The sequence below is a fragment of the Meles meles genome, chromosome 1 (assembly GCF_922984935.1).
Source record: "Meles meles chromosome 1, mMelMel3.1 paternal haplotype, whole genome shotgun sequence".
Taxonomy (NCBI): Eukaryota; Metazoa; Chordata; class Mammalia; order Carnivora; family Mustelidae; genus Meles; species Meles meles.
In genome coordinates, this window is record NC_060066.1 from 9,754,459 (window position 1) to 9,774,141 (window position 19,683).

General features: G+C 43.4%; 1 protein-coding gene across 1 annotated transcript in view; it reads left to right on the forward strand.

Moving 5' to 3' along the window:
- The first annotated feature begins 5,850 nt into the window (after positions 1 to 5,850).
- HHLA1 (HERV-H LTR-associating 1) overlaps positions 5,851 to 19,683 on the forward strand; it is a 39,451-nt gene continuing 25,618 nt past the window's right edge. The window contains exons 1-7 of the mRNA XM_046003922.1: positions 5,851 to 5,929; positions 7,025 to 7,084; positions 10,563 to 10,619; positions 11,458 to 11,538; positions 12,433 to 12,516; positions 12,620 to 12,703; positions 17,813 to 17,896. Of these exons, the coding sequence (XP_045859878.1) occupies positions 5,851 to 5,929; positions 7,025 to 7,084; positions 10,563 to 10,619; positions 11,458 to 11,538; positions 12,433 to 12,516; positions 12,620 to 12,703; positions 17,813 to 17,896 (529 nt within the window). The remainder of the gene's footprint in view (positions 5,930 to 7,024; positions 7,085 to 10,562; positions 10,620 to 11,457; positions 11,539 to 12,432; positions 12,517 to 12,619; positions 12,704 to 17,812; positions 17,897 to 19,683) is intronic.

Genomic DNA, 19,683 nt, shown 5'->3' on the forward strand with positions numbered 1-19,683 from the left:
TGTCTGGCTAACAGACCTTTACAACAGGAAGGGAAAATCATCACCTAGTGACCCTGTTCTGCTCCTTCAGTACACGTAATTACTGTCAGAAGAGGCTTCCCATCCCACGCTGAATCAGTGCATTGTGGTTCTGCTCATGGAGTCTATTCAGCCCTTAGCAAAGGCATTTTTTTTTTCCAATGGGGTTGATCCTGTTTCACTGCCCTGAGTTCTTGGTAGGATTATTATTTCTTTATTTTTTTCTTTTTTTCTGAAGGATTTAAAGCAAAGTTATCAAGCCTTTCCCCCACTCCACCCTCTGTGTCTTTCACTAAGAACTCATATAAACCCCATAGCTCTGATTTTGCTGTTAATCTTCCTGGCTGCTTAAATTCTTTGAAGTCATTGATTCTGCTCAGAAGACAGGTAAGTCATATATTGTACTTACTTTAAAACGCTTTGGTTTCCTCTCTTCCCCAAAGCATGAAACCAGATAAGGGATGCCCCTGCTCTCATTCCCCGGCTTTGGGCTGCTGGTTGCTGAATGATAGGAGAAAGTTTCTATCACCCACCATCTACACTGCACTTAAACTAAGACCCCACCCTTTGATCACAGCCTCTTTCTGTTTTTTCTCCCTTAAGCTGTTGATTAGAATCTTAATGCAGTCATCAACTGGAAAGAAGGCTTGTCCTCACATCTATGATAAAGGAAACATCATCTTTAATAAAAAAAAAATGCAATGAGGATAAAAGAATGCCCTAAAAACTGGCTGATAGCAAAGCAACAGCTAAAAATTATCCTTTTCTTAGTAGCCAACGAATCAGACTGGGTGACGAAACAGACCAGGGTTTCAGTCCAGACTCTTTGGCTTTGTTCTGTAGGACCAGTGACTTGTCTGAGCCCTGATCTCCTCAAACATATCAGACAATCAATAAATATTAGATTCTTCACTTCTTTTTCTGCATTAACTCAAAGAGTCAGAAACTCACCTTCAAGCATTGTCTCCGGGGCCTTGGAGCCGACTGCCTGCCTGAGTGTGAAGCCAGCTGCCGCTCAGCAGTTTAAGGACCTTGGGCAAGTTGTCTGGCACCCCCAAGCCTCTGGGTCTTCTGCAGGAGGAGGGGGCTGATCCTTGCGTGCAAGGTTGCCGAGTGCATGGATAGTAAGGTTCTGAGAACCATGAAGCTCTCACTATGGCTGACCCAAACGAGGTGGGACTTCGTGTGAGTTTTCCCCTTTCCATGGAGCATGACAATTTTTCTGTATCTGACTGGGCATCTTTTGGCAGCAAAGTACAGTGAGGGAAGTAGTTTTACCTGGCTGGCCAAACGAACCTTAGTGGGTCTGTGATCTTTGTTAACTGGAAGCAACACCATGTTTAATAAAGGCTGCAACAACTTTGTTCCCTCCATTCACATGTCCAGCTCCAGGGCTGTTGCCAATAAAATGCAGACATATTGTGAATTCACTTGACAAGGCTCCTGGGCAGATTCCTGGCCCATCGAGTGTATCAGCACTTCTCTTCCGTTCTCCCAGGAGCGTGACTGGATTTCTAACCCCTTCGGCCTCTTCAGCCCAAAACACTTTGAAATGATCAATTCTGTTTGTTTACAACATCAAACCTTTCCTGGCACTCGGGGGTGTACCTGGAAGAGGACGTGGGTAGAGGGAAACATGGTGACAAAGGAAACAGACTTTTGTATCTGAAAGACTGTGGTTCAAACACAGTACTTCCACTTAGGAGCCATCGGACCGCCAGCACAGGATTCCACCTTTGATCCCTGGGTCCTGTCTCATATGATGGGGATATCTTTGTCTTTCGCAAGGGATGCTTGAGAAGGTAAAATACCAGACATGCTGCCTCAAAATAGAGGTTCCATAAGTTATACTGTTGGAGAGGAAAAAAATGTTTTCTCTACCCTCTTAGGTTCATGGACTGGGGCCATGCAAATTGAACACTGACAAAAGACATATTAACAGGGGAAAAGGTTTATGTCCTATGCAGATGGTGGGCCTCCCAGAAATGAGATGAAAAGATCTGAACAGGCCCTGAGGCTTACCTATCATTTTAACAGAAGGATGATAAATTTGCGGGGAAGTGACAAGGAGAGGAAAAGGATTTTGAGCTCCTACGGTGCGAAATTGTGGGAAGGTAGAGGTAGAAGGAAACAAATGGAAGATAGAATTATTTTGGTGTAAGATAGTTTTTGTGTGTGCAGGCCCATTTTGGTGTGAATTTCCAGGGAGAGGGGTTTTATGACATTCCTCAAGTTCAGAAGTTTGTGGTCTTGGGGCACTTGGGTGACTGAGTCTGTTAAGTGTCTGCCTTTGGCTCAGGTCATTATCCCAGAGCCCTGGGATTGAGCCCCATGTAGGGTGCCCTGCTCAGCAGGGAGTCTGCTTCTCTGCTTTCTCCCTCTGCTGCTCCCCCTGCTTGTGTTTTCTCATTCTTTCTATCTCAAATAAATAAATAAAATCTCAGGGAAAAAAAAAGTTTCTGGTCTTAATCAGATAAGAGAGGCTCTGGGAAGGCTTATTTCTGCATCTGCTCATTCTCATTGGCCTTTGGTGGCATCTTTGGGGGCAGCATATTCTGATCTTTGTCAGCACATTATTATTTTTGTCAAATTGTCATATGACTAGCTTTTCTGCCAAAGCCACTGAAAAAAACAATGATTCATGAATAATTATCCAGTAAGAGTCACGGGGAATGCACTGAAATGCTAAGTTAGTTTGAGGTTAAATTTTTGGGCATCTGATCCAGTCCTTGTAAGATAGAACTTTGAAGACTGTATTTCTACCGAATGAGGAATCTGATCTGTCCTGCTGCTGGAATGCCAACGTCTTTTAAGTACTTCGACTGGTTAAACATACACGTGGTGCTTGTTCTGTGCCAGACACTGTTCACTATGTTTTACCAATAACAGGTTTTAGTTCTCAGGATAATGTTGGGTAGAAACTGAGGCACAGAGAGCTCAGTGACTGGCACAGCTAGCAAATGGCAGGTCCAGGAAGCAAACCCAGGCAGTTGGGCTCCAGGGTCTTGCTGGTAATGCCCTGCACTCCGCAACTGCTTTTGAGTGAATGAAGGTCAAGTGCCTTAACCCAGACAACATCACTCAATGGCCAAGTCAAGATTAAAATCAAGTGTCTGTGACCTAACCCCAGCCCCTCCTTCTGCCCTAGAGGAGCCCACGTTGGCCTAGGCTCCCCAGGGGGCATCTAGAGAGGATTGATCTTCTTAGTTGGCTTGAAAGGCAAAATCCAACCAGTTCTGCTTGTGTAAGCCATAGAGTGAACAGAGCCTGCCTGGCCCCATGAACCACTGTACACAGCCTATGTCTCTCTCCATCTTCTCATTGTTCCTTTCTGGGGTCCGACGGGGCTAAAAGCAAAGAGCAGCTTAGACGGGGCACTCAGCGATGTGGAAATGCTTGAACAAGGAGAGAGAGCTGTCGGCAGGCTAGAGAGTGCGACGCCCACAGTCCTCAGCTCATGCGTTCAGTCGACGAACTCTGCTTAGTGCAGCAGAGACTTCCCCAGACAGCACTCCTGGGTCAGTGTCACATTCAGCCTGTGGGAAAAGCAAGTTCTCTTTAGTAAAACTCTCCCACTTTCCAAACTAGGGTAGTTCCAATATTGCCTGAGATATATTAAAAAAATTATTCATCGTTTATCTTAAATTCAAATGTAACTGGGTGTCCTATGTTTTCATTTGCTTGATTGGGCAAACCCACCCCAAACGCGTAGCTGATTGAGCCGATGGCCAAAAATAAAAAAACTAGACAGAAGGAAAAATGCATTTTTCTCCAAGAAAAAAAAATCAATAAAAAATGCATCCTTAAAGTAATAACTATTAGTGTGTTTACTCTTTGTAAACAGAAGACAGTGGTTAACACAGTGAAGCAGGAGTCAAAAAAAGGAAATGTATCCCTTACATAGATACAGATAATTATTTTTCAACTATATATTTGTACCTGTTCAAGCCTCTGCTATCAAGTGGGGCCCCAGGATAGAGATGGGGGAGGGGAGGGAGAGCAAAAGGAAAGAGAAAAAGATAAGAGAACAAAAAAGGAATTAAGATTCCTAAGTATCTACCCTAGTCCAGAGATTGTGCTAGGGACCATATTTCCTGATCTCATTTAATCTTCATGAAATATCTTCAAGGTGGCTATGACTCTGTCCACTTTACACACAAAGCCCAGAAAGGTGAGGTGATATTTTCATAGCAGTTGAGGTACAAGGAAAGAATCTTTACAGAGTTTGCCTTGTCACCTGCCTACCTCACCGCCATACCCCTTTGCTGGAGAATGTGCTGAGTCCTGGACTCACCAGCCTGTCTGTCTCTCTGTCTGTCTCTCTCTCATCCCCATTGTAAATCTCTCTGTGGAGAACATGGCTCAGTTGGCCTTGTGTGTGAATTAATTGCTCATGTGTATGTCTCCTCTAAGCTATAGATCAGCTTGAGGAAAAGGGCATGTCTGATATGTCCTTGTGTCACCAGCCAGCACACAATGACTGGAATATGTTTTGAGCACCTACTATGTGCCTGACGCTGGGTAAAATGCTTTGGACTCGTTAGCATAAATCCTCACAAAGACCCAGTGAACTAGGTTTCTTAGCCCCATTTTGCAGATGAGGAAAGCAGATTCAGAGAATAAACAGATTTATGAGAATAAGAGGACTCCTAGTAAGCCCTAGTCTCTTGCCCCCTGCTAAGGACTCTCTCTGTCCAGGGTGGCATTTAGAAAAAATGCCATTCTAGTATCTACCCATAATTCAAAAGCATTTTAAATGTTTACCAGGATGTTTCAAGAAAATTTTAAAGGTGATTCCATCCCGAACAGACAGCAGAACTTCTTCAAATACATTTTGCTAAGAAGATGCTCAGTTCCTGGGACATTTTCCCAACCCCAGGACATTTTCTCTTGACTTTTCTTTCTCTCTCCAAGGTCTATTCCATTGTCTACCAATGGCAAATTTCTGCTGTCTTCAGAGCAAGTCTGTGCAGTCCATATGTTAAATGGGCATTACATGAATATTTACACACACAGATACTGCAATTACTAAATGGTAACCTTACTTGCATGGGGCAGCATTCTGTGTGGTGTCTGGCACACAGAAAGCACTCAATAACTTTTCACCATTATTCTTATTACTCTCAGCTTTGCAGCTTGAACTATGCTGGTTCTGTATAGCAAACGCCTGTCACACTGTGCTGCAGACAAGGAAGGAAAGTGAACACTCTCATACATTTGTATATTATTTTCCTATTTATAAGGAGCAGTGATGCTGTATTTAGAGGGTATTTCCTAGTTAAACAGCCAGAAAACCCATGGAAGATACACTGATGGGTTGTGACTTTGCATACATCCTCCTCCCTGATTCTCAGATTTCTGCAGTTATTCAGTGTCACGGAATAATTCTGGTATGGGTTCTAAATAAAAGTGAGCATGGCACTGCCTTCCAGAGCATATACGAGTTGGTGCATAATCCTCCAGCTCTGTCCGTTGCACAGTCACAATGAACCAATGACTAAGTTGCCCACAGGGACCACGCAGAGAACTATAAGGCAGTGTAGCTCCATTAACCTGGTCCCTGAGTGACTGTGTGGAGCAGAGTTCCCCACCAATTTGCAGCAAGGGTTAATATATAAACAAGAAATCAACTTCTGTTGTTAAATTAAGTCAATGAGATGATGGAGTTAATTTGTTATCTCAACATTACCTAACCTATCTTAACTATCAAAAGCCTTCTACAGATTGTATTTCTAATGACTCAAGGATATCCTGCATTAATGTGCCTAGCAATCCAACCTGTTTCCTCCAAGGACTTGTTTTCTTGCTTCTAGGTGGGCCAGAGTATCAGACATGGCATGCTTCCTGGTACCCTGTCCTCCAGTGAGGCTATGCGTGAGTCTTACATGTGTCCTGTCCCTTTGGAACACAGGTGGGTCCACTCAGAGTTCAAAAAGTGTCTGTTCCATATGATGAGTTTGGATTTTCACTAGGCTTCAGAGAAGGGCAGCAGCCAATGTCTCAGGTCAGAATCCTAAATGAGTTTGATTAAAATGGCAATGATGAATTCTCCATTTCAGATTTTGTCCTCTGACTTTTTAAACTTGAGTCCCATTTCTGCAACAGAATTATCTTCACCTCCACTGTTACAACTCTTGCCCAAACCTCTGTCTTCTCTTTTCTGGATCACTAAGAGAGCTTTCAAAACCAGCCCCTGCTTCTCCTCTTGCCTCTCCATGACCTATTCTCCCCTCATCACCCTAGGTGATCTTTTCATACAACTCATTAGGTAACTTTCCAGGCTTCTCCTTCATTCCACCCACCCCAAACTATGCAGTGACTTCCTACTTCTCTTTGGACAGTATCCCAAGTCCTTCACATGCTGTGCAAGACCCTGCCCACGTTGCCATCACCAGTTCCTATTGTACCCTGCCTCCTCCATTCTTTGTGCTATATCACTGCTGGCCTTTGCTCAGTCCTTTAAAATAATTGTGCTCACTTCAGCCCCTGGGAACACACTGTCATCAACACTCTGAATAACCCCTCAGCTACTCACATCCTATTCAAATACTGTTCATGCTCCAGGTCTCAGCCACGCATCACCTCCCACGGCCATGGAAATGAATCAGGCTCCTTGTTACCCACCCTCAAAGCCCTCCAAAGTATTCAACATTGTTTGTAATAAAATCCTTGAGTCTTCTTTTCCTTCATGTCTGCCTTAGACTGTAAGTTCCATAAGAGTGGAATCTGTGCCTACTTGTTCATCATCGTATCCCCAGCACCTAACACACACAATGCTTATTAAAGTTCAGCCGCCAAACAACAGTCAATCATTAGTGTTGTTAGAGTTGGTCAGTAAATATTCAATTACTAAATTGAATGAACGAACTATGTGTGGGATTTTAAGCAAGACATATCACCACTTCAGATCATAATTTTCTCATCTTTAAAATGAGTATTTTGAATTAAATACTTTCTGATGTCAAATTTGGGTTATAATTCTCTGATGAACAATCTCTTCTTTTAGTGTCTGCTGTTAAAGGAGAAGCCAAGAAAGAAAAGTTCATGACCTTCCTTCCTACAGCAGGTAAAGGGGCAGGTGCTCCTGCCCAGCTCATTCTGTCTTGGGCAAACTCCTTGGCTTCCCCCGGTCTCACTTTTTCCATCTGTAACACAGAGATTGCATCCATAGCCCAAACTCTGTCATAGGAATAGTTCCTGGGAGTTGTTCTTGCCTTATGGTTCATGGCACATCTGGATGCTCATGATCTTATTAAATCCACAAAGATCATGACATTCTATGAACCGTGGAAGATTTCGTAATGGGAAGTATTGTCATGTGCCATCATCATCTTAGCAATAATTTCATCTTTCTTCATCTTTTCTTTTTTCTTTGAAAAATTTCTATGAAATTGGCTTTACCGCAAGACAGTGAATGCACTTCAACATAAGGAACACATAGGAGGCGGGGGCCTGGTTGCTTTTCCTAACTTGGTAAACAAGCAGGATAATGGGGGGCGGGTTGGGGGATTACTCTTCATTTTTAATTTTTTTTTAGTAGAGCTCGTGAGACGGAGTGTGAGCAGTGGGGAGAAGAAGAGGGAGAGAGAGAGAAAAAAAACTTTAGCAGGCCCCACGAACAGCACAGAGTCTGACTTGAGGGGCTCAATCTCAGAACCCCAAGACCATGACCTGAGCTAAAATCAAGAGTCGGATTCTCAACCAACTGAGCCATCCAGATGCCCCTAATTTTTATTTATTTTTAACTAGTACACTCATGTGGTTCAAAAAGCAAAAGGTACAAAAGTGTATAAAGTTAAAATGGTCCCCAGCCAACCACTTTCCTTCCCCAGAGGACACCAGTTGTACCAATTTCTTGTGTATAAGCAGTGTAATTTTCTTATTTTTTAAAAGATTTTATTTATTTATTCATGAGAGAGAGAGAAAGAGAGGCAGAGGGAGAAGTAGGCTCCCCGTGGAGCAAGAAACCCAATGTGGGATTCAATCCCAGGACCCCAGGATCACGACCTGAGTGGAAGACAGACACTTAACTGACTGAGCCACTTGGGCACTCCTAAACATCATAATTTTCAATAAATGTTTCTCCTATTTGAGCCTTCAATTTCATCCTGTTTAAATGGAGGAAAAATTTCTATTCCACAGATAATCATAAAGGATGAAAGGTGATTAAAACAGTAAGCATGAGAAAGTATAAAAAGTAGCAACACCTTCTGTCTTAAAGATACTACTATGGTGGTCTTTTTATCCAGAAAGAAACCAGTAGTTTTACATTCTCCGTCTGGCAATTTCTTTGAAAATTGCTTCTCTATGACATTCCATTCAGAAATTTCTGCTTCAGGGCTGTTGAGTTCCCACTTCAAATATCATTAGCAAAATCCACCCACAGGTTTGCAATTATAAAAAGGACTGGTGGAAATGAGGTTTCCTTGGTGGAAGGAGCCGTGTTCAATGACAGGTCTTGGTTAGGAAGATTGAACAGGGCCCGCCATCCGGGCTTTACAGGTGCAGGAGTCCTGCAAGTCTCGTAGCCTAGAACAGCAGCCCTGTAGCCTGCAGCTCCTGAGCCTACAGGACCCCAATCCCTCACCTGCACGGAGGTCCCTCCTTCCTGTCCAGGTCACCGGTGAGGTCAGTGTCTGCCACAAATGTCACTGGGGCTGCGGCATGTAGACTGCTCAGGTAAAGGGCTGCTCACAGCACCAGACAGGAGAGCAGGCTGCATGCCAGCCTTGCACCTGCTTGATCATAAACATTTGTCTCCGAGTTCCTCCTGTTGTAACACAACCCACCTCCTCCGGTAACCATGTGTGGGGAAGGAGAACCATAGCCCCCACCTACCTCTGACCCCAAGCCTCCGTATTTAACCAGGAAGCTTGATACCTGCTGAAAGGTCAAACTGGCTTAAGCAGACAGAAGTTAACTAGATCCAAGTTCCCACAGGCTGCTTGAAAAGCCAGGGAACACCCTAAACATCCATCCACAGGTGAATGAATAAAGAAAATGTGGTATCTACATACAGCGAACTACCATTTGGCCCGAGATAATCAGGATGCCTGGGTGGTTCAGGACATGATCCAGGATCCTGGGATCAAATTCCGCATCAGTGTCCTTGCTCAGCAGGAAGGCTGCTTCTCTCTCTGCCTGCTGCTCCCCCTGCTTGTGCTCTCCTTCTCTTTCTCTGACAAGTAAAGAAGTAAATATAAAAGAAAATGGTGGAAAGAAATAAAGATAATCTTGCCATACAGAACAGCGTGATGGAGCTGGAGGACATTATGCACTTGGAGGACAAGTGCAACAAGCCAGCACCAGAAGGATGACTACTACATAATGCCACTTCTAGGAAATACCCACAATAATCAAACTCTTAGAAGCAGAGAGTAGAAAGCTGGTTACCAGGGACTCTGGGGAGGGGAAACAGGACTACCAGCTAGATACAGGGGGTAGGTACATCACTTCTCTTTCCTGGGCCTGAATTTCCTGATCCTTCTAAGAGAATACTGGACAAGGTGACTTGTAGGGTGTTATAAATTGTGAGGCTGTGCTTTCACGATACTATTTCATTCATGAGAACTTTCATCTCAGTGTCTGGAAACAGAGACGTTAAAAAGGAAAAAAGGCTGTTGTCCTCAGTGTGACAGGTAACTAGGCTAGCCTTGACTCCTGACTTGCTCTGGAACTCTGGAACACATTTTTCAGCTTATCTCTGCCTTGGTTTTTCCATCTGTCCAATGGACACAAAGCACCTGCACCCCCGGAATGTAACAGGAAACAGAATCATGGCAACAAGAATAGCAACAAATGCAGGATGTTCATAATGCCCCCCAGTCCAAAACAGCTGAGTTTTCAGGTCACGGATTTCTGTCCCCTCCACAGGGAGGCCCTCTCCTCCCCCCTAGATCAGGCCAGGTGCTCTGACAGGGGAGCTCCCAGCATCCCACCATGCCCTCGGGTGCAACTACACGTGCCTGTCTCTCCTCCCACCCAAGACGTAGACCCTAAGCCCCACAGAGCTGGAGACTTGCCCCTTTCCTTCAGCCTCTTTAGACCCAACACCCAGCCTGATTTCTTGGCCCTCAGTGAGTGTTTGTTGAGTGAATAAAGACTGAATGCATACTTTAGGCATTTCAAGATTTCCTATGCTGTTTTCTTTGAGAGCACGAGCCCCACTGGGTGGGCAGGTGGCTCGATATCTCAGAAAGGCCACTGCTCTGCCACTCTTAGGAAGCAGGTTCAGCCCTCTCTTGTTTAAGCAGGTTTCTTGTCCACTCTGAGTCTCGGTTTCCTGATCTGGGAAAGGGGTGGGGTAGCTTAGACTCCCTGCCTGAGGATCTAAACCTGCCTGTTTATTAAAATGTAGACTTCTAGGCTAAGATCAGTCCAAGGAGACTAGAGTGTCAGGAGAGGAGGCTGCCTTTTCATAGAGCCAGTGACTCTGAACATCACTGAGCCCAAGACCGCTGTGTAGAGGTCCCCAATGTTTCTCCTCAACTTGAGCCGGAGGTTGCAGACTCCCATATCTCCCATGAAGTCTTTTCTCTCCCCAGCATCTGGACTTGGAGAAGAGAGGAAGGAAAAAGGGGTGGCTTTTCTCGATACCACAGGTGAGTCCCCTCCTCCCTCAGGGCTCTGTGGGTGGCCCCAGCTGCCAAGGGAGTTCCCCCACTTCTCCAGACCCCCACTCACAGTCCCCACACCCTGGTGCAGCATGTCCCCAGTCTTCAGCTGATCCACACAAATGTATGCACATTAAGCAAGCATTGAAAACAATCATATAGGTAAAAATACAAAGAGGAGCAGTAACCACTATTTCCACCTTCTCAACTGTTCTATGGGATGTTCTGGGAATTGCTAGGAGATGGACAGATTTTAACCCAACAGTGTCTCTCCACTCAGCTGCCCACTACAGATACCTGGGAGGCTGATCGATCGGTTGATCGATTTTGGTGGGGATGTCTGGGCCACATCCCAGACCTATTCAACCTGAATCTCTGAGTGCCCAAGCATCAGAACTGCAGAATAAAGAAAAAAAAATCTCCCAGGGATGTCGGTGCCCAGTCAGGGCATTTTCTGTTAGATAATGTCATCATTTCCAAATGCAGTGCTATTGAGAACTCGTGCCATTTCCTTGAACTTCCCATTACACAAAAGCATTTCCCACCCATCCCAACTGCCTCCAAAGGCAGAGACAAATTATTCGTAAAGTAAGTGTCCCTGTCCTTCATGTGGACATCTCTTATCTTAACTTGTCATGATATATGCCACTGGCTGTCACCTCCTGAACGCAGGCAGTGACTTTCGTCTTTGAACTCCTTGTGCCCAGCTGCGGATATGAGTTCAGTAAATGTCCAAAGAGGAGGCACGTCTGCCTGAGTGTCAGAAACGGGAAACTTCTGTTGTGAGAAAAGCCTGCCGGTGACATTATCTGCGAATCTCTTCCAGAGCTGCCTGCAAGGTCGGTCGATCTGTCCGCCCTGAACCTGACAGAGCTGGTGAACGGAATGCTGAATAGAGCTTTAAAAGGTACCTTTTTAAAAAAATTTTTTTAATTCAATTGGCCGACTTACAGTACATCATTAATTTCAGGTGTAGTGTTCAATAAATTATCAGTTGCATATAACACTCCGTGCTCATCACATCACATGCCCGCCTTAATGCCTGTCACCCAGTTACCCCATCCCCCACCCAACTCCCCTCCAGCAACCCTCAGTTTCTAAAAAGCACAATCCAAACCCACTTCCTCCTTGTACCCATTTCACTTCTGCAACATGGTCAAGACAGGTCAGGTCTCTGCACCCCAGCTTCTCGGTGTTCAGATGGAGAATGCAGTGTCCTACCTGACACCTGATGAGACTGAAAACATGCAAATGAAGTTGGGGGCTTGGCAACATCTGGAGAACAAGCTGCATTCCAGACGTGGCCTGTGTGCAGTCATTTCTGATCACAAGTACACTGTGGGAGAATTGTCAGGGCTTAGGGATTGATCAGGAAATAGAGTCAAGTGACACATACTTCTGCCATTTTTGGTTGCTTTTATGTGATTTTTGTGTATTATTTTCAATGTTTGGTATTTTATTATTTATTTTGTTATTTACTTTTATTATTCATTATCATATTTTTTAAAAAGATTTTATTTATTTATTTGATAGACAGAGATCACAAGTAGGCAGAGAGGCAGGCAGAGAGAGAGAGAAGGGGAAGCAGGCTCCCTGCTGAGCAGAGAGCCCAATGCGGGGCTCGATCCCAGGACCCTGGGATCATGACCTGAGCCGAAGGCAGAGGCTTTAACCCACTGAGCCACCCAGGCACCCTGTTCATTGTATTTTTAATTTCTATTATCTGTTTACTAATTGATGGTATTATGATTGTCAGGAGGCATCTGTCTGACGGCTTCTTTTATCTCAATATCAGTGGCAGATACCAAGAAGTTCTTCTCCTTGCTAAGCATCACTTCGTACAGCTCCTTTGCCTTCCACAAGTTTTCTGTGGCCGTTTACAACAGTAAGTGCTGCTGGAATCTTCTTGGTGGCTGCAATGGTGAGCAATGGTCCTGCAGGGCCAGGCTCCTTGTCAGGACTGCCCTATGGATCCTGTCTCTTCACAGTTTCCAACCTAAAGACTGTGGATCCCACCAAATTCCCCACCCGCTACTGCTACTGTGTGAACAACAGGACCAATGACTTGTCAGGTGGGTGGCGCTACCCGCCAGCCTTGTGGCTTTCCTGATTTTGCCTGTCCCCTTTCAGATGAGTTTGACTTATTTTTTTTCTCCTTAGAGTGAAATAAGAAAAGACAATGGTATCTATTGTGCTTAGCTATGTACCCATCCGCTGTCACAGAAAGTTCTTTTCTTGGTTTTTATCCTAGAGAAATTGTTACGTCTGAACAAAGGGGCAAGAACAAAATGTTCATGCGGCGTTGTTTTAACAGAAAACTCTGAGAACCACGTAAATGCCCACCATTAGGAAAATGGTTAAGTAGTCTGTACTTCAGTAAATAGACATAGGCCATGCATAAATGAATGGGTGTGGCTAGATTTGGCTCACATCTGGAAACATTTCCATGCCATTTTTAATTAAAAAAAAAAACAGAGTTACAAAATAACGTGTGGAATATACTGTCGTTGGTAAAGAGATACATATGTGGGCACCAGGTAGGCATTCACCCCTGAAAGAAGATCAGGATGCATGTTTTGTGGTGGATGAGGACATCCCCAGATCCTTCAATGCTAGGATACTCCTGTATTACTTTTACAGTTGAAAGTTAAAATTATTTGATGTTCCTTCTATTTAGAGAATCCCAAAAAGTAAAACTGAAAGTTAATATTTCACCACGAATCCACCCATTCAATGGTTCTTTACTGAGCACATGATATTAGCCATACTCTCTTCTAGGTGTGGGGGTACCACACTGGGCAAAGTGAATGCACACAGTCTGCTCTCATGGACTAGGGTCTATAGGAAGGGACAGAGAATCAATGAATACACCAACAGTTCATGGTGTATTGGCTACTAACATAACCATGAGAACAATAAAGCAGGGGAAAGGGTAAGGAGGGAAGTGGTGGTGGGCATGGCTGCTGTGTGTAGAATGGTCAGGGAAGTCTTTGCTAATGTAGCAGGGCCAGAGTGTTTCAGATAAAAGCCCAGGCATCAGGGTAAGGATGAGAGAGTCCAACATGGCTGGAGCACGTGAGCCAGGGCTGATGGTCATAGGAAATGAGCTCAGAGTTGTGGGGGCAAAGCAAGGAGGGTTCTGAGGATCAAGTAGAAGTTTATAGTCCACTGTAAGGATTTTGATTTTCACTCTGAATAAGAAGAATGTCAAGGTGATGATTATCCACACAGAGGAGTGGTGTGATCTAACTTATATTTTAAAAGGATCTCCTTGACTTTTCATTTAAAAACAAATAGATTGTAAGAGAAGTAAGGACTGAAGGTAGAAAAGCCTCCTGGTCTTTTCTCACTTGACCCAACCTTAAAAATATTTTCTAGGATATTCCAAACTCTGAAAACATTTGTAATGACTACATAACCTGGAAACACCAGCATTTTCTTAGCCATGTGCTGTTGACTTTTGGGTGGATACTAGATTTTTCTTAACGTAAAAATTCCTGTATTGGACATCTTGGTGCCTAAAACTTTTCCCGTTTTCAGATTAATTTCAAAGGATACATTCTTTGAAGTGTAATTTCTGGAACAAATATTGTGAACATTTTAAAGAGAGTAATAAGTAATGTTTAATGCATACTGTATGCCAGGCCTCACAGCCATTACCTGTTTAACTGGTCCTTCAAATCTTATCAACAAATTATACGTGGGCAAATGTTGTCCATAACCACAGCTTCCTCATCCTCTCATTAGTCCCTGCTGGGGGCCCAGTTTAGAATGGGTACTGAGTCCCTGCCCTGAGTGCATAAAAGATAAAAATAAAATGTAAAAAGTGGAGTCACATCTGTAGGGAAAGAATTTCTAACTCCCCTCAGTGAGCTAAATCATATTTCCAAACACTCGAAATGGTTATTTGAAAATAATTGATCCATTGATCATTATCACTGATAAAATAATGTGCTGCTCCTTCTGTAAGCCACAACAATTTTTTTGGTGACGCATCACAATGTGCTGGTGTCCACTCCCCTCAGGTCACTACCATGAGAGGCTGTACGCAGGCTAGCATCTTGCCATTGCTCAGTCTCTGGGGGAAGATACAGTTGTGGATACTCTTCAGACCTGGATCATTTTCACTTGAACAGTCTCAACTCTGACTTAAAGCCCCCCCTGTGAGGGTGAACTTGTGTATTTTTAGTTTTTCTATATGAAAGTAGCTTAAATTCTCTTGATTTAAAAAAATAATGTATTATGATGTCAAAATGCCATACAATGGGGACAATATAATAAAAAAAATCAGAAATACCTAAAATCTCAACATCCATAGGTAATCACATTACCCAAGGTGGTGTAAACCACCTCTCTGATCTACCTACCTAAGCCCTCTGTCAACTAGTCATCTACCTTACTTGTCTACTGTCCCACCTGCCCCATTCATCTGCCCATCTATCTACCCATCCTACTCTGTATTCTCTATATAATTTAGAATATAAGCCAGGCTATTATGACAAAGGACCCCAAAATAATTTGTCTTATGGAGGGTAGAAGGTAATAGATTTTGTGTGTGACCATCTGGGTAAACCTACCAGGGCTGCTCTGTTTGATGGTTAAGTGGCCCAGGCTCCTTCTAGTTTGTTGCTCTGCCTCCCATGATGCATTGCCCTTGTTCTCATAGTCCAGAATGGTTTGCCCCCACATCTGCATTCCAGCCACATAGAAGAGGAGAAAGGAACTGATGACATTCCCACTCACTATATAAACACACTTTGGAAATCTTCCACACGGCTTCTTCTCACGCTCTATCACCTAGAGTTTAGTCATATGGCTTCACCCACCTGCAAACACACTCAAAAATGTAGTTTTGTGTTAAGCCACCATATGCCCAACTGAAATTTCATGTTCTCTCACTAAAAGATGGGAGAATGGATATTGAGAGACAATCAGCCATATCTGCCACATTTTCCATGCAGCTTTATAATCCATCTTTAATCAGTGCATCTTAAAAGCCATTCTATTCCAATGAATATAAATATGTCTCATCCTCCATATGAATTCATAGTATTGTTGAAAGAATGTACTATAATGTATTTAATTAGTCTCTTCTTGATGGAAATTTAGTTTATCCCCAGTATTGTGGTAATTATAAGCAATGCTATGATGAATACCTGTGTACGTGGAGTACTTGGAGTACTTGCCTAATTATGCTGTAGGACACAATCCTTGAAGTGGAATTGCTGTCTGACAGGGAAATAATTTTGTAGTGATTCAAATTGCTAAAATTTCCTCTAAGACATCTACCATAAGTTTACACTTCTACTAATAATGTTTGAGAGCATATGTTTTCCACACCTTTGGCAACACAAAGTACTAAGACACATTCTTAAATCATTACCAATTGGATAGGCAAAAAGGCATTTTCCTCTATTTTCTTTGCATATATAATAGTAGTCAGAAATCACTCACCAATTGCAAATATTGCTAATAAATTAGATAATTCAAATTTCATCAAAACAAAAGGGTCTCTGAGGTAATGATACCTGGTTTTCTTCCAAGCCATATAGACAGATTGTAAAAGCCATTCTGAAGGGAGAGTTCATACAGCGTGTTGAGTAAGACATTGCTTGAGCAGCAGTGGGAACATTAGGAAGAGTGGGGGCTTTGGCCCAACATAGACCTCAGTTCAAATTCAAGCTCCACTACATCCTCTGGGACCCTGGGAAAATTCCATCATCTCTCTGAAACTTGGGCACAACCCAGACTCCATTTTGGTGCTCTGCCTCCAGGACCATGGTCTTGGCTTCTGTGCAGTATTAGTAGCAGATTACAATTTACTGGTCTGCTTAGGTGCTTCCCTGCCTCCCACCAGTCTCAGCTTCTGGTGAGCAGAGATGGTGTCTCATATAATCCTCCAGTACTGAGCAGGTGTCTAGTGCCCTGCAAACACTCAATGAATATTTATTAGATAAATGAATTAAAGAACAAAAAAGACATTTGATAAGTAGGAAGAAAATAGATGGAAGAAATAATGAAATACTATCCTTCCTCAGTTTCCACAATGTGACCAGGGACAGACTGGAAAGGAGGACAACCAAGTTAGTATCCCTTTTGCATGGTTAGGTAGCCATACCTGCATGTTGTTCTACCATGCCTCTTCTCCCAGAGATTGACCATGTATCTATGCAGGTGTGATAAGATCGCACCATGGCTCTGGTTCACGTAGAGAAGTGTCCACCTCCTGTCGGCCTCCTGTGCTGCATGTTCTGTCGGTTGTCTTGCATGGACCCTCTCTGGGCCCTGAGTTTTCAGTCCTTTGTGTTCTATATTTTCAAATCAGCTTGCCCCCAACCCGAGTTCATAGTCCCATCGAGCAAAAGAAGTGTTTTCACAAAAAGCATGACAGGAAATTAACCAGACGACACCCATAAGCTTCTTCCTTAACTGTTGGGGCTCCTAGAATTCACATCCTTGTTCTGGAAACCAAAAACGTGTTGGATCCTGGAAAACCATAAATGAACAGTGGACAATGTAGCAGCTGTTTGCCTGGAGCTACACTGGGAAATTTCACTGGTCAACGGCGCCTACCATGCCAAGCAATGGCCCTTATTCAAACCCCTTTCAGAGAGAAAGTTCACAAAGATTTGATAGCCTGAAATGTGAAATTCTCCCAATCTCCTCCCATCGGCCTTATTAACAAGGGAGACAAGAACAGCGGTTCCTGGTTCTGTTTTGCACAGAGTTATAGTCTCTTGATAACCCACCACTAACACTGACGTTACATTTTGAAAATCCAAAACTATGTAAATTCATGTTGCATGGCTGTTAGGTGGCTTCCTGTCGGGTGGACTTGGTATTCTAAAGCAATTAGAGGCAATAACAGGGGACAACAAATGAGAAAAACCATTATTCAGTAATATGGCTTTTCACAGCCATTTGGTGTTGGCCCAGAGTGATTTGGAGGGAGAGGGAAATGGGAGGAAGGGGATTATGACTATGGATCCAGAAGTTTTCTCCCTGCCTGGAAATAAGACATCTTTATAATTAGTAATATTTCTCTATATGATTGCTAACATTCCTCAACACACTGAATGAAGTCAAACTTATAAAATCTACTCTGAAAAGTCCAAATACACTATGTTTTTCCCCTCGAGTCCCTGGATCAGAAATTTAAATCTCCTCAATCCTTCTTGCAGATTTCACGGCCCTACTGGTGGATGTCGTTGGAAATTCTACCAGCTACCTCACAGAGATTTTTAAGTCAACTTCCATCCTCTCCGGTGTGTTCATCTTGAAAATGGGTGGGATGTTGGAGATTTGGCAGATTTGCAAAATTTAATCAAAATCAAAATATTTGCAAAATGTAATCAAAATATAATCAAAGCTAGTGGACCACTTACCCCAAGCCCTGCCACAAAGTAGGCTGCCAGGAACTTCTGCGTAAGTTTTATTTAGACAACCAGTGCGGTCCAGTTTCAACCACTAGTATTTGAAGGCTCCGTCTTCCAATCAGAGTTATTACTGGTATCTAAAAAGTTAGAGGAAGAATTCAAGGCTCAGAGTTAGGGGACTCTAGACAAACTCAAGAAAACAGATTCTACTAGATAGCTATACTCACATTTTAAAGATGAGAAACTGAGATTTGGAGAGGTTGCCTATTTTGCTCAAGGCCAGTTCAGAATTTAGTGTTAGATCTATATGCAGCCCAAGCCCATGTCCGATGTGCAGTTGGGAAACATTCACAAGGTGCCTTCATATAACCCCCAAGCTGGTGGCCTTCCCCAAGAGACCCACTTTGCAAAGCCCAGATCTAGTCAATTGCCCACACATGGCCTCATCAGAAAGCTGGAGGACTGCACAATGGAGCAACTACTGTGTTAGAAACAGGGAAAGGAGAGAGAAAGTTTAGTAGATCTCATCAGCTACAGGGACTCTTCCAGAGGCTGTCCGTGTACTCCCTCACTGGGCCCTTACTACAACCTTGTGGAGTGATTACATATTTATCCCGATGTTACAGGTAGGGAAACCATGGCACAGAGAGGTCAAGTAACTTGCCTAAGCTTATCCTGAAGAAATGCAGTTCAAACCCAGGTGATCTGGCTCTAAAGTCCATGCTCTTGCTCACGGCTAATATGTATAATAACAGGCCCACATTCACAGTGATAATTATTATTATTATGACTATTTACTGAGTTCTTCTATTTGCCAGGCACCATACACATTATCTCACTGGGTCATCATAGCTATCCTTTGAAGGACGTGCAAGCAAATGTCTACATTGCTTTGGGCAGCATTTTTAAACAATTTTTTTGAGAGAGTGAGAGCATGGTGCAAGCAGAAGGGGAGGAACAGAGGGAGGGGGAGAGAGAGAATCTCAAGTAGGCTCCATGCTCAGTGTAGAGCCAGATGCGGAGCTTGATCTCATGACCCTGAGATCATGACCTGAGCCAAAACCACGAGTCAGATGCTTAACAAACTGAGCCACTCAGGTGCCCTGTTTTGGACAGCATCTTAAGGGACAAGTACATTTAGTAATTCATTCACTTTCAGACTTTGGCAGGTCTAACAGGGCATCTATACCACACACAATGGAACATCACCATTGACGGCAGCATGCCATAATCAAACACACTCCCGTTCATTTAGCAACATGGCCCTTTACACTAAACAGGTCCGATAAAGACTGTAAATAGCCTCACATCTGTCAAGTCAGGTTTCCCACCAAATAAGTTTTGGTACCAAACTCACACAAAACCTTCCATCTTACAGTGATTTCAGAGTTTGGAAATCTCAAATGAGGGACTGTGGAATTTGAATGGTCACCATTTTATAGATGGGTAAACTGAGTCCAGAGACATCAAGCAGTTCACTCATGGCTGTATAGCTAGTAAATGGCAGAGTTGATGCTGTAACACCAGAAGCTGACTCCAGAGGCTGTGCCCTTTATTATTACATTATACTGTACCACCCACCCCCTGCAAAAAAAAAAAAAAAAAAAAAAAAAAAAAAAAAAAACCCAGAAAGGGCTCTCTTAAAAGGAAGGAGTTAGCCTTATTTCCCTATAACA